General features: G+C 31.4%; 1 protein-coding gene across 1 annotated transcript; it reads right to left on the reverse strand.

The window, feature by feature from the left end:
• Positions 1-8,453: 8,453 nt before the first annotated feature.
• LOC130995647 (probable DNA primase large subunit) lies at positions 8,454-15,659 on the reverse strand. The gene is made up of 20 exons (XM_057921016.1): positions 15,183-15,659; positions 14,572-14,633; positions 14,360-14,463; positions 14,175-14,256; positions 14,016-14,075; positions 13,824-13,872; positions 13,705-13,724; positions 13,425-13,508; positions 13,279-13,343; positions 13,117-13,165; positions 12,994-13,041; positions 12,819-12,908; positions 12,666-12,725; positions 12,278-12,337; positions 11,734-11,808; positions 11,195-11,280; positions 10,401-10,494; positions 10,202-10,309; positions 9,013-9,086; positions 8,454-8,700 (listed from the first exon to the last, which is right to left on the reverse strand). Exons 1-19 carry the CDS (start codon positions 15,322-15,324, stop codon positions 9,066-9,068), a joined length of 1,359 nt encoding a protein of 452 aa, XP_057776999.1. The 5' UTR covers positions 15,325-15,659; the 3' UTR covers positions 8,454-8,700; positions 9,013-9,065.
• Between the last annotated feature and the right edge of the window lie 371 nt (positions 15,660-16,030).

Genomic DNA, 16,030 nt, shown 5'->3' on the forward strand with positions numbered 1-16,030 from the left:
AAACTAAAATTTATAAAAAAATGATTCTATAATATATATATATAATATGAATTATTTATTTATAAAAATTAAAAATATTTTGGCTAGGATTGCACTAGTTATATAAAAAATGGACAATAGTGTTACATAAATTTGGACATATTTTTAGTTTTGCACTTGAATTTAAAATCCCGCTTCTGAATATATGTGATTTATGAAAATCACAAACTAATCAATTAAATAATAAGAGTAGTACAATCATCTACTCCATCCGTCCTTATAAAAAGCATTTATTTTTAAATTGCACGGATTTTAATAAAATAGTTGAATGTGTTGCGAGTAGAGTAAATATTTCACTTTATTGTGAGTGGAAAACTTATAAAAAATAGACTGAATATATTTTATGTGAACCGACGAAAATAACAAATTGATAATATTTTATGAGGACCGAGGGAGTAATATTTTAACCACGTATTTCCAACCAAGAGAACAAGTGACTTGTTCTATGATTTGACTTTTCTATTTTCGAATATTTTTACGTTCTGCGTGAGACTCCTCCATGCAATTAATTTTTTTTTAAATTAGTACTATACATTATTATTATTATTATTATTATTATTATTATTATTATTATTATCATTATTATTATTATTATTATTATTATTTTGACTTGAGAGAGTTGGGGAGGAGGAGCAGTGGGGTTTGAACCCGAGACCTCACTGTTCACATACAGGAGGTCGCACCGCTTGGTGTCCCTTTGGGACACTCCTCCATGCAATTATTCGAAAACCAGTATGGTACCAGTCTTGTTAAATTTTCTCAAATTATAATTATTGAAACAACAAATTATATTTTTCGTAGAAGTTGATGCTAATTTTTTGCAATTTCCCCATTTCCGGATAAAAGAATTTGGAACATTGTGTAGAAACTTTAGGAGAATCTAAGAGACATACGTATAATTCCTATAACAAAATTTGTATGCTTCTGAGGTAGTGTTGGATTTTTTTTTTAGGGAAAGCCCAAAACTTTGAAGGTGGATGTGTTTCTTTCACTCATATATAAAATGGATACCAATTTTCAGAGGTGCGTCGTTTTCGGTTTTATCATATTAGGATTTTAAATAATCTTGGTGGGTGGAGGATTTTGAATCCTATGTCTCATTTTTCATAAGTTTCATTTACGTTTTTTTTTTCAAGTAGTTAATAGTAATTCATAACCTCAATTTCCACGTTTTTATTTTATATTAACTCTAGTTTGTTTTTTTAATATTTTAAGCTTTACAAATTTATGTGTGCGTGTGTTGGCCAAGCGGTAAGGTCATTTACGTTTTTTTTTTCAAGCAGTTAATAGTAATTCATAACCTCAATTTCCACGTTTTTATTTTATATTAACTCTAGTTTGTTTTTTTAATATTTTAAGCTTTACAAATTTATGTGTGCGTGTGTTGGCCAAGCGGTAAGGCTATTTACGTTTTTTTTTTTCAAGTAGTTAATAGTAATTCATAACCTCAATTTCCACGTTTTTATTTTATATTAACTCTAGTTTGTTTTTTTAATATTTTAAGCTTTACAAATTTATGTGTGCGTGTGTTGGCCAAGCGGTAAGGGGTTAATGCCCAAGGCCAAAGGTCTTGGGTTCGAGTTTCTGTGGCGCAGCCTTTAAATTTCTTTATTTAATATTATTAATTTATCAAAAAAAAAAAGCTTTACAAATTTATTTAATTTTGTCTCACATAAAAAAATTAGCATTGAATATTTTACTAGACTCATCCGTTATATTTCTTGTGTCATAACTTTATTCTTTCGACATCCCAGCTCGAAATGCCTAAATTCTTATTCGAAATCGAAAACGAGAAATGCAGGCAAACATAATCAAATGTCTGACACCGAATTTTTTTGATGTGGAATAAAATTAAATAAATTTGTATAGTTTGTGAATTGTGATATTTAAAAGATAAACTAAAGTTGAAGGAATAAATAAAATAAAATAAAAACGTCAAAATTGAGGTCATAAACAACTATTAACCCTTTTTCTTTTAATTATCAACTAGTACATCCACCCGTGCGTTGCACGGCGAGCGCGCGTTATTTTAAAATAACATTTTACATAAAATATATATAGATATAAGATATTGTGTGTAAGTAAATCAAATGACATCAAATTAAATTACAATTAAATGTCAAAAAAATACATAAAGTATTACACATTTTGAAAATTTTCCTTATATACAATATTTGTGGTAGTATTATCATTCTTTCTATCATCCTTAGAAAGTAAAATTTTAAGTCCTTGTTGACTTTGTACTCTTGATACTGCAATGTATAATTGATGCGAAAACTCGATTTGGCAAGAATAAACCAACATGAGAAAATGATTGACCTTAACTCTTATTGATCGTCATAGCATAAGAGACTATTAGAGGGAATTATTGTCGCTCAAACTTAAAAGGCAATCTCGGATCGACTGGAGACCTGGAGTGGAGTCAATGATATTCTTGGAATCAAATTTTTTTACTTGCATGATCTCATGTAATAATTTACTTTACTAAAATATGATGACCAAATCTTGTTAGATTACTAAATTATATATGAAGTTTGATTCATTCATTCACATAGAATCTGACTTTTAATCTTGGTTATGCTTTTATTCACCAATGTCATGTCTCTAATCGGATATTGTGGCATAATTCCAAATACCATATTACAATAATGGAAAGTTATATAAAATGTTTATGAAAAATGATATAATATGGATGAGAACAACTTTTTAAAAAAATAAGTACTAATAAATTGTGATTACCATTACATACTAATAATCAAATTTAGAGAGTAGTAATATGTTTTTAAATACATTTATTATTATAATTCAGATAACAAAAATAATTTTATTTATATAACCAATACTTCATACACACACACACACACACACATATATATATATATTATATACAAATTTTGATTTCCTTTATATATTTATATTAGGGAGAGAGTAGAATCTAATAGGTTGATGTATATATTCAAATGGCATGCATATATTTATTTACGGTTGCAATTCTATTTCGCTGTATTTGAGATACAAAATATTAAATGAAATAATGCCATTTAGATAAGTATTCTGTTTGATGAAAACTTTCTGTCTTCCTCTCTATAGTTTAAAACTTTGAATCGAAACCATCAGAAGAAATTTTGCTGAATGCTTGCATGATAACCCTTCAAATTAAATAAATATATAAGTACTACATTTGTATTAAAATCAGAATTTAAAAAAAAAAGTTGGAATTATACCTTTTTATCATGGAAAATACTTTCACTATTCTGCATTTGCCTATAAATCCTTGATCATTCAAAAGAGTGAATGCACAAAAAAATTGATAGAAATATGTAGATATGTTCCACGTACGCAGTGAATTGGATAGAAGATAGATGTAGAACTGATGCTACGTAGAGAAACTGGAGAGAGAAAATAGATGTAGAACTGATGCTAGAATTGAGAGAAGATAGATGTCGAAATGCAGTAGAGAAGATAGATGTAGAAATGCAGGAGAATTGGAGAGTGAAGATAGATGCAGAACTGATGCTAGAATTGAGAGAATATAAATGTTGAAATGTAGTACAAAAAGATAGATGTAGAAATGCAGCAGAGAGAAGATAGATGTAGAAATGATGCTATGTAGAGATATGAATGATGCTATGCAGAGAAACGATGCTACATAGCCAATGATGTTGAGAGAAGATGTAGAAATGATGCGGTGAGAAGATAGATGTAGAAATGATGTTAGGCGAGAAATGATGCTGCACAGAGAATTGTTGATGATGTTGCGGAGTGATGACTCGCAGAGATTTAGAGAGAAGCAAGGAAGCAAAATGTGTGAAATTTTCAATTTATAATTATGTTAAATGTAACTGCTACATATGGAAATTTATATTTATATGTTTTTAGTTTTATTGAAATGAGTTAGTGGGACAGTTATGCTTAGGTGAGAATACGTGTATAATTATTTATGGGTATCATGTACGTGGGTTAGTGGAAAATAATCCAATTTAAATTTGAATTATAAGTGGGCATAAATATTTTCATTTGATTTGAGTGTCCGAAATTATGATATTGTTGCAGTTGAAAACGAAAACTAATATTTAAATTTTGCCGGGAAAAAGTTACTGTTAAAACTGGTGTTTTATATATTATATAGATTAGGGTTAGTTATGTTTAACTATCATATATAATTATATTTTAGTGTTTAATTTCAACTTTTAGGTTAATGATTTATTATTAGGGCTGATGATTCCATAATTAGAGTTACAACTAGTACGCCCGCTTGTGCGATGCACAGAGAACATCGAAATTAAAAGAGGTTACTTTAACGTCATCTCGCGCAATGCACGGGTCATGATATATCTTATAATTTATATGTATATATCAAAATACCATCATTTATGATTTAGATCAATTGATAACAAAACAATAATTTCTACTAATTTATATATTATTTTATTTTAAATAGTGTATGATAATAATATTATCACCTCAGTGGATATTATATTAAATTTAATGTTACAGATTTTACAATATATAGTCTATTTTATATGTAATTAACAATAAAATAATTACGCTATCATATCATTACTTCAACTCTATATCAAAATTTAACATGTCACTAAAAAAATTGAAAAAAAAAAGTAAATTATATTTTTCGTATATATGAATATCAATGTAAAATTAAATTTAATTGATAAAAGATAATAGCAAATGTGTATATATACATATATATTATTTTATAGCATATGCTATAATAATTATTTTTTGATGCATGCATTTGTTATAATTACTTTGAATATTGTTTGATTTCATTAGAAAATTGACAACCTGATTAAGCTACAATGTAATTAATTTTTCTTCTTTCGTTTATCGATAATTTGTCGTCTTGCCTTTATTTAGTACATTGCCAAATGCAAAATTTGAGAATAAAAATATTTATGAATAATTTTATCATCTGTCTCTTTTATATATATATATATATATATATATATATAAAGTATTTTATTATTGATCAAACTACATGATTATTAGAAAGAAAGAAAAAACACAAAAAAGAAATTGAAAAGGAATAATATTGGGCTCATTTTGACATGTAGGAATATCTGAAATGGGGAAAGAGAAATGAAATGATTTTGCAACAGGAATAGTCGCGAAAAAAAGATAGTTATAGTTAAAAGAATTAAAATTTGAAAAAGGACGGTAATTTTTTTACCATTGAAGTCCTTTATATATAGTATAGAATAGAATATAGATACATGTTTAATTTTTATAGTTATCTTTTAAGTTGGTCAATGTTATGGGTTAGTGGGATGTAGTTAATTATATGTGAGCGTTAAATAATTAGTAAGATTCAGTTAAAATTTTTTCGCTAAATATTTGTCCGTTAAACTGGTTCTTTATATAATATATATAGATTTTTAAGCTTCAATTTTTAGTAATAAATGTTAATTGAAAATTTTCATATTATAATAATTTTTTATACTAATAAACATTATTAAAAATAATAAATATAATCGCGGATTGTTTAAAAAAATTAATAATGGAAGAAAAAAGAAAAAATCAAAACCATATATAGATTACATAATTTATTTGTTATTTTGCATCATAAAATTCCAATGTATCATAGATTAAATAAACAAATACGTACAAGAGTAAGACAAGTATTTCAAAATCCACATTCCATTTTATAAACAAAATATACCGTTTTATATCTTCATAGTTTGAAACTTTTACAAATATGTTTGAATGTATCAAAAGTTGTACTCGCTGTCTATAAAAATAATCTTAAAAGGGCACACGAGTTTTAAATAAAATACTCTCTCCGTTCTACCATAAATATGAATAGATTCTTTCGACATAAATTTTAATAAAAAAATTGTGTGGAGTATTGATAGTGAATAATGTATCTTACGTGAAGGTATTGTTAACTAAATTGTAAGTAAATAAGCAAGTTACATGGATAAAATTGCGAAGATTATGTATAAAGTAGTGTTCAAAAATAAGATGTGCATAAATTTGAGGGACATATATACTAAAAAAAAGAAAGTTATTCACAAATATGAGGGACAAAGGGAGTAGTTGAGTGTGTGATTGAAGAAAGAATCTCACTTAAACAGAAGTATTAATAAGGATAATTAATTGTATTGTGAGTGGATAAAATAATTTACTATATAATAGAAAGTTTTCAAAAATGAAAAATAAACTAATTTTTATGAACGTTTGAATATGGCAAAAATTAACTATTTTTTGTGGACAAAATTTTTTGTAAAATATCTAACTTATCATTTCCCCCCCCCCCCCCCCAAATCTACCGGCTGAGACCTGACTCAGGTAGCTGAAATCTATTACTACCAATTGATTTCATGTTTTAAGAAGGAAAATTCATCCTCGTGTCATGGCTTTCCAATGTGGTGACTGATGAGTCAACTAATATGTTTACTAAAAAAATGAAATGTTAAAGTATAAAATGATATTTTCCTTTAAATCAAATAATCTGATCCTTCCATCGCGAAAGAATCTCAAACGCCATACCATAATGACTTTTACTTCTTCTTCTTTTTCTTTTTATTTTTTAATTTATTGATATTGGATAATCATGATAGCTATGTTGGTAGAATGTTAGTTACAACACCACAATTTATTGAACCAGTGGCAGTAAATGGGTTAAACCTCAATAGCAAATGAAACGGTTAGGCTTTTCACCTTTGTACTGAAAAATTAGGTATAAATCAATTCAAGCATAATTTAATTTAACTTGATAGAAATAGGTGAGTGTAATGATTACCCATCTCTGGAACTATCCACAGGAATAGGAACAAGATATTCAAATAATGTTGTGGTCCGAATTGGGGCAATCCATTGCATAGTCCTATTTCAATTACTAGTTCTTATAATTTGTAATTTAAATGCTTCACTTTTATTAACTTTAATATCCATATTGATTGTAACAGCACATTTGGTTCTGATTCTTTTATAGCAAAAATATCTCCATCACTAATTTCCCTAAAAAATATAAAAATATTCGTAATGTGAATGTCCAAAGAATCAAAAAAGAAAAACGAATATGTATGTATTGACCCAGTGGTAGTGTAGTTAACATTTGAGATCAAATAGCACATGTGTAAATCTATAATCACATGATCTTTAATGTAATTTCTTTATTTCATATAAGGCAGGCAGGTCGATGACAAGTTTGACAACTGAACCTTCAAATTATCAATCAAGTGCTTTAGAAAAAATCATTTGAGCAACTAAGCCCCCATAAAAATTCGAGCACCCTTTTAAATGCGGGTTCATAAAATAATTGTTTTTACCCATTTTTGAATGTTAAGGACAAAATATACTCACTAGTATAAATTCTACCTATTTTGATCAAAATAACCTTACTAACATCTTCCTATCCTTACCTTTCGAGGGTAAAAAAAAAGCATCTTCTTACCCTTAAATTTTTATTTTTCACAAAGGAAAACGACTACATTTCAATATTAACACAAAATATCTAAACCAAACTACTATTTCAAACCCAAATCGAATAAGAAAAATAGCACATTTGTACCTTAATGTAATATTTACTTGCATCTTCCTTCACATGTAAGTTTTAACATCCACTCCTATCCAAATTCAATTTTTAGCAAAGATCTAATATATGTTGGCTAGTTTTCTGATAAAATCTATACTGCTAAAGCGCACCTAATCCAACGTACAACATTTACACCCCCAAAAGGAAAATATAGAGCTATCAAAAAAAGGGATAGACCACAAGCAAATTTGAAGTTCCTCTCTACAATACAACAGTATTTTTTCGAGTTGTGCAATATAATACTCCCTCCATCCCATAAGTGTGCACTTTTTGCCATTTTGAGACGGCCCACAAAAGTGTGCACTTTCTTTTTTTGGACCCCTTCTTACACTAATAAAAGTGGGCCCTTCTTCCACTAATAACACACTCACCTAAAATTTATTAAAACCCCATGCCACCAACAATCATGCACACTCTATGGGATGGAGGGAGTAGTAACGATTGTTTTGGAATTCTTTTTTTCCAAAACTAAGTTTAGATACTTCTTTCTAAAACAATTCTGAGAAAAATAAAGAACAAAAGCTTCCTCTTTAGAAGTGTGAAGGAAATATTCCAGTATCTGGATAGGATAGCTGCATTCAATTGTCGGCAGCTGTTGACTTAAAAATATTATTAAAAATATTTTCATCTCTATCAGCCTAACTCTAGATTTGATATCTTTTTCCCTTCTTGTTGCTATTTATATATGTACTAATCTACCTAACTGATGAACTAAACTTACTTATCATGAAATGGGAATGAACAAAATGTTGAAAATAAGCATTTTCTAATTAATTCATCTGCCATCCATAAAAGTGACATTTTAAGCCCTGGATCACTCTCCATTTCTTGCTATTTCTATGGTTCTACCCAACAAAACAAAACAAAAATAATTTTTTTAATGTTTTGTAGTGAATTGCTGAAGTGTTAAGAGTAATGATATAATAACAGAGACAAGATGGTTCAAAAGCTACACAAACTGATTTACTACTTACAATTCATGGAAAGTGGCAGCAACTTGAGCAAAGCAGCAGCAGTGACCTAAGTGCTCGCATTGCACCACGACATATCTCACATGAATTTTTCTTCATATAACTTATGTAAGACTGCATGACAGACTGGCTCACCTGGCATGGGAAAGAAGTAATATGTCAACAGAAAACACAATCACAAGTATTTGTGGATCTAGCCTTCCCCAACAATGCTGAAAAGCTAACTAGCATAATTTGCTCCTAACTTGTATAAAGATGACAGCATTCAAGCAACAGCACTTCTTTGGTTTACAGTTGCCAACTTATTTTAAGCTAATTCGTGAGCACACCATTTCAAAACCACCGTTTCAAAGAATTTCATCAAACTTACAAGAATCAAAAAACAGGCATCTTAAAAGGAGAATGCAGCTGCCCACAAGTAGAATATTAGGGGATTTGAATACTTACAATAATATATGACAATGGCACCAGGAGAATTTTCTGATTGTGAGAATTCCAATCTAAGTCCCCTTAGAATTATTCTGCATACATAGAATTATATAAGCATAGAACGGTGTACTACATCAAATAAGTAGTGTCTGTACTTCGTTGCAGTGTAGGGGCATATATTAATTCTACCAACAAAACAAAATTCCTCAAAGAAGCACAAATCCACTCACATGTCTGGTCCCAGATAAGCAAATATCACATATCATGTCATGTGAACCTACAAGGTTTTATGCTAGCCATAAAGTGGTGAATGACAGCAAATGAAATAAGCCTAGAGTTCTATAACCATCTCAAGTCTCAACGACTGATCACCACAACTTCACCCAAAGTGAGTGAAGACTGGCAGAAATTTGATTCAATCCATGCATCCCAACAGCATTGACCACTTAAGGAATGAAACATGACAATTACATAGTAGACATTTTAAGCTAATGAAATCTTTGGAGTGGCCTAGTTGGTACTTGGTAGAGTAGGCAGTCTCATGACTGAAAGATCATGGGTTTGAATCCTGACCACACCTTCTAGATTGAGCTACCCAAAATGCACCTCTAGCAGTTAGCTGGTAGTACAAAACTTCAAAAATGAAAATAAAAGGTATGACAAGCTTAAAATACCTACCACATCACCATCCACAAAGTCAGTAAACAATAAGCCTCAGAGCAAGTTTTCATTCAATTTATACATATAAGACTATAAGTGGCTAGCATATTCAGGGCAAGTAATTTCACTTTAATATTTTGAAATCAACCTCTAGCTATGTTTCTTACATACTTATGACAATATCCTTTTCCCCACATGCAGAATTGGTGTCCCACTAGACCAAATTCCAGAAACATAAGAACAATTATTACTACTTCAATGCACAAAGCAGTTAACAATTAAATATATACTCCAGGATGACTTATTAGAAGAAAAAAATGGTGTAATATATACAAAATAACACACAAATAAAGCTTGCCTGGTATAATAAAAAACTAATAAATTGACTATGCATAGAACCCAGGACAAGGGTCCTAACCAACCAAATTTAGGAAGTTCATTCCTTCATACCAAGAATTCTATAGTTGACTGTATTTCACTGAAACGTTATACCACTCATTCAAAGATATTAAGCATTATGTAAAAATTGCAATTTGTGTATTATTACCCTTGATTCCAAATTTGTTTTGCTGTCGCTGTAGTACTGATTCGGATGATTGATTCCCTGATCACAAGATGCCCCATGCACAGCTTCAAATGTTAAGGTACATGCCAACTGCATGGCAAACCTCAAAGTAATTACACACTCAAAAGAGAAGGGCATATAAAGGGAAACATACGAGCAAATTTTGGTGGCAAACAATAACCTGATAATGCCTATTCCGCACTTTATCCATCACATCCTCAAGTGCCCTGTTAGCTACTCCCATCTTATTAAGGGCTGCTCTCAAATTCTCCTCACTGCTCAAGCAATATTGGCTAGTTTCTTTTATCAGATTATCAAGAAAATGAGATGGCAATTGTAAATGCAAATTGGACAATTCAGTAGTAAGCAAGTGTAAAGACCATGTTTCTGTGCTTTTTGTTAGATAAAAGCAGCTGAGCTAGTTCATATTGATGGTTTACTCTGATGAATACTGGTAGTTCCTAAGGTCATTTGATATATTGTCTCAAAAGCCTATTATATAATTAAGATTTAAGAGTACAATGTAAAAAATCAAGATCCAAAAGCATGAAAATCGAAGTTTTAGTGAAATAAATTAAAACAAATCTAGATTGATCATCATATGAATAAACATCATGGAAAAGGAATCTCCAAACAATGAGTTAAAAATCAAACAAAACAAGAAGAATATTCTTGGAATCTATGTATGAGAAACAAAGAGTGTGGCACTGCATCCATCTCTTATCAGGCAGAAATTGAAAAGCTTTGTTAGTATTATGAATACAATGCCAGTTTTTTAATAAAAAAATAAATCCTGTACAGGTTTGAAAAACTCTTCAACGAGAAAATTGTCTAGGAGGATGTTGGCAGACTGCAAATCATTTGCAAAAACATTTTGCACAACTAACAGGAGATGGTATGATGCACATGTGATTAAAGGGACAGTTATGCTCAGAGTTAGTAATGATCCAATGGCATCATATAATGACTATTGACCTGAAATGACGATAAGGACACCCATGGTGATCTCCTACACCTGGTGTTGATGAAATTATCTTTTGGCATGAATAGGGTGTGTAATCCTGCACCATTGACGAATACATAGTACAATTACACTCGTAAACATATAAAGAATAAGTTAAAATATAGGATCTCAGTAACTCTTGAAAAAGTTATATTGACATTGCTTTTAAATTATGAAACTCGTTCACCAACTGTGAGGAAATTGCATGATAATAGATATCCCATGTGTGTGCATACGGCGACATTGTCTTGGCTGTTTTAGATAGCATGTATCATAAATAAGGCTAAACAAGTGTATAATCTCTATATAAAGGAGATTATTTCAATACCATAAGTCACAAATGGACACCAAAAGTACAGCAATTTTCAGCAGGTACTATATATGTAACAATAAAAAATACAGGTTTTTCAAAAATTTGTTAATTAGATAAGAAAAAGGAAATATTGGTTGTTGAAGGAAAGTTTCAATTGGACTCCATAGAGGATGATAATTATAGAAACAGTGGAATTACCGTCCTCTTCCCTTCTTTTCCATAATTGTGCCGTATGCTGTATGCATATTCCTTGTCAAATCTTTCAGCGCCAACCTAGAAAAGCAGCAGAACCCACATATAATTTCAAACTGGAAGCGTGTCAAACAGAATATTCGTAGAAGTTTCACTAGTTTCTTTTAGTCTATGATATCTCCTAAATAACCTGCCAGGACTAATTTAGGAGAAGAAAACATTAAGGGGTGTGAAGCAGGTTCGTGTGTTGTGCTGACAGTAGCAAATACTATGAATTGGTTGTCAGAGATTATTTTGACAGCGCAAAAGATCATCATAATCAACCAACTTGCAGATACCAATGTGCACAATCTAAAAATGCCACAAGTAATAAATAAAAATGACCATACAAAATATTTCAGACTTGAAAAATAGAAGTGATATTTTCACTCAATCAGATTACAATCTTATTGAAATAAAATTGAGCTGATTATGTGAATGATATCAAGATTCTCTATCTGATACTGAAGCAGGAGAAATATAATTAAAAAATAAATTGAATTGTGATTACCTTTTTGGAAAATTCTGCTTTCCAAAATGCAAGAGCATCATCCAGCTTGAGTCCAACACCCTAATATCACATGCACATAATATCACTGCTACGAAAAATTCGATGTACTGCCTTGATAGCCTCAAAGTTGAAGCAGTAATTACTTTCTCAATTCTCACATTTAAAATATACACAAGTAATATGATATGTATGGTAAATATAAAAGAAAACCATCAATTGCAATATGACCAACATATAGCATTGTGATTTAAACACTAAGCAAAATGATACGAGATGCAAAGTGTGGCATTTATTAACTAGCATAATTTTGGAAGTGTTTATACGTAAACTTAATCTTAGATCTATAATACCCATTAGCAACATATATATGAAATTTAGAGTAAAAGACCTTGAGAAAAAGACCCAATTGCATACGCCCTCCATGCTTCAAGTGATGATCCTCCCTAAGCTGAAAGTTAAAGAACAAGGGATGCAAATGTTAAAACACCAACTGAAAAAGGAGCAACAAGCCATTTTCACAATCACAGACCCATTTGTTTACCTTCTCAAATAAATGACGCATGCAGAGAGGGAATGAGCTTCTAGCAATTTGATCAATGTCCTTAAGAGATATCTCTGCAAAGTCCTTCGGCTGGAGGGGCACATGCAGCAAATCATATGTCAATCAACTAATTTTGATGTGGACATAAATCCATGAAATTATCCTTTCCAATTACCTGGCTATAGTCAGGACCTAAATAACTTGTGGATAGGGCTTCGACAATCTAAGTAAAGCAGAGATAGTTAGATGCTACAAAATCTGTAGATGGATTGATGAAAAATCACTTATGGACACCTACAGGAGTCAGGCGATCCTTTTCTTGCTCTCTGATCATAGACGTCCATTTTCTAAAAGCAAATAATACAGGTGCTATGTATTAGAGAATATGATCTCATGCTCTTGAATGAAATTTACTTTTTAATTATATTTTTTTCAAAATAAAAAGCCAAGAATTGAAGACCTGTTAGTTAGTACGAGTGCCTTAGAAAGATGGCTGCGATATTGTGTCATGAGGAGAGAAACTACCTGCAAAGAAATCAAAGTTTAACAACAAAGTCAGGGAAAGAAATTCACCTGTGCATAGAAAGTGTCGAGCAGCACAGTCACCTGATTCATAGCAACATAAGCATGCCCCTTCATGATAAATACTCGTCGACTTGCTACAAGATCAGGAACTTGTTCAAATGGCACCTTTATGTTATTACATAGGAAAATAAGATCCAAAAAAAACCTAAAGTCAGCCAGAGCCAATATAATAGTGCTCAGTCACATTTGATTCATTTGTATTCTAGTGTTCCGCCACACTTTATTGGTAATGGAGTCTTACTTCCACTTATCTAAGCAGTATAAAACTACTTATTAAGGAAGAAATGAAGTTAGTAATTACCTTGTAATATATGGTATCAGCTGCAATGACAAATAGATAAAGAAATATCAGCAGAAGCTATGACATTAGTCACAAATTCAAATGTGGCTCAATTTTTCTAGAAGTATTGATAAACATACCACTGGAATTTGTGGAGCGTGCTACTTGGTTCAATTTTTCTTTAACATTCTGAAAACAAACCAGAGGAATACTTACTTTATTATGGAAATAAGCTAGCACGACCTTGCATATAGTTAAAGCTATATTGGCAAAGGCACCACGGATTTTACATGCAGTCTCTTAAAGAAACATGTTATAACAACATTATTGACCTCATATTCTGCATTGGTTACAGCTTTGTAGGGCAGGTCAAACTCTGTCAATAATGCCCTCTAGAGAGAAACCCAGATGCAGGAAGTCAGCCACCTAATAAAATTATTCAAAGAATATAAACACATACAGAATTTGATCAAGGTATGGTAATATCATACCTGAGCCTCAGAAGTTTCGAGTAGAAACCGATAGCGAAAAAGGGTTGTCTCCATTGAAAGGAACCATCTCCTTAATTCCTCCCTGCCACATATTCAACAGACCAAAATTAAAAACTGGATCACACAATTCTGGGAGCAAGAAATGCAACTGGAGCACAAGGAAGATAAATAAAGGTGTCCCTTACTCTCTGCAGTAGACAAGGCGCAAAACAAAGTGGGAAATGATGTCCTTGTTCGTAACTTCAGATGCTTCTGGGTGACTCATGTGTACCTTTAATAATTCCTTTACCTGTATTGCGAACCATCAAAACCAAACCAGCAGAACAATACACACATTTCCTGCCTGTTATCTGAAAAGTCTCAGAAAAGACTACAGCTACAAAAGTCTTAAAATTACCAGATTTTCCATCTCGTTTGGTTTCTTCCCACGGGATAGTCCGTCTGAAATTCCTTTGAGAACTGCACCGAAAAATCAAACCATGTGAAACTCATACATTCCCAATTAACAAACACTAGTTATGGAAAAAGACAGCATCTATTTCCAGAAAATACAACAACTATTAGGACATAACCCATACAAAGGAATCTCCGACATATTTACTAAAGCTCAAAATCAACCCTAAAAAACATAAGTATACAACAATTTACTAAAATTTTAGACGCAAGTTAAATAAATCCTAAAAAGCACTCCCATTTAAACATAAAGAAACCATTTTGTTATATTTCAATCCCCCTTATTAGTTAGCAGACTCAAGTCCTGCTCCAAGAAATGTGAAAGGTATCAAGGAATCAATAATAGTAAATTCAAATGGAGCCAAATTCCTCACAAGCTCCAATTCCCCAAGCCCAAATGTGAATTTAACACCACAAGTGAAACTAGAAGTACTCTTCTAACAATAAATTTAATTTCTACAAGCTCAATCCAATAGATCCAAACACAAGATAAGAACGTGCAGTGAAACAGATGAACTCAGCATCAATCAGACACACAGAAGCAAAGAAATAAACCTCGAAGACGATGAACAGCATAGAGCTCAAAATCTTCGAGCCGGACTTCGAGTTCCGGCGCAGAGCGGTATATAGGGATCGTCGGAGCGGCGTCGCCTGCTGAGGATAGCAAGGGTTTCCTGCGTGAACCGACGATTTCCATTTCCAAAGCCAATTAACTTTTGGATTGTAGCAGGATCTATAAAACTAGTGGGAAAAAATCAATCGATAGAGAGAAAGGGAGTGTTCCAATCAACGAAGCTGAACAACAGGAGAAGAAACCGCACAATGTTGTGAGGGGGGAAAATGGCGGGAAACGGGTTCCCTCCATTTTGTTTATGGATTGGGCTTCGTTACAAAGCCCATTTCATAACTTTAAAGCCCCACATGATACAATTCAACGAATCATTTTCTGCAAATCTCTTTAGTTGGTTTGCGTTTTCAAGCAATTGAGCACAAAAAAGATGATTTGTGAAGTTTTTGATGTGATTAGTTTCGATCTGGAAAATTGGGTTTGAGTTCGTCAAAAAAAATTTATGTCTCTAGAAATACAAGTAACATTGAATATTTAATTACATCGTTATTTCTTTTAAGATAATTTGTAGTAGATCAATTATTGAACAATTACCACTAGTTTAGTTGTTAAATCACTTCCCTACCAAATTCCAATAAATATATTGGAAAATGGAGAACGATTATCGAATAATCCTTAAAATGGCATATAGTAGAACCAATATATATATACGAGTAGGAGTTATGGATGTGAAAGTAACAATAGTGCGTTTTCTTAATTTAAATTTGCAGGAGTTATTGAAGTGTTCCACGTTTAATTGGAGATGGTGGCATGAGTCACTTTATATGGTGAGGCA

This window comes from Salvia miltiorrhiza, chromosome 7 (assembly GCF_028751815.1).
Source record: "Salvia miltiorrhiza cultivar Shanhuang (shh) chromosome 7, IMPLAD_Smil_shh, whole genome shotgun sequence".
Lineage (NCBI taxonomy): Eukaryota > Viridiplantae > Streptophyta > Magnoliopsida > Lamiales > Lamiaceae > Salvia > Salvia miltiorrhiza.

Excerpts from the sequence above, each read along its gene's own strand:
- LOC130995647 (XM_057921016.1), bottom strand. The coding sequence starts at position 15,324 with ATGGAAATCGTCGGTTCACGCAGGAAACCCTTGCTATCCTCAGCAGGC. Across the intron at positions 14,076-14,174 it reads TCGAAACTTCTGAGGCTCAG|AGGGCATTATTGACAGAGTT; the intron begins GTATGATATTAC and ends GTTTCTCTCTAG. Across the intron at positions 12,726-12,818 it reads TGCGTCATTTATTTGAGAAG|CTTAGGGAGGATCATCACTT; the intron begins GTAAACAAATGG and ends TTTAACTTTCAG.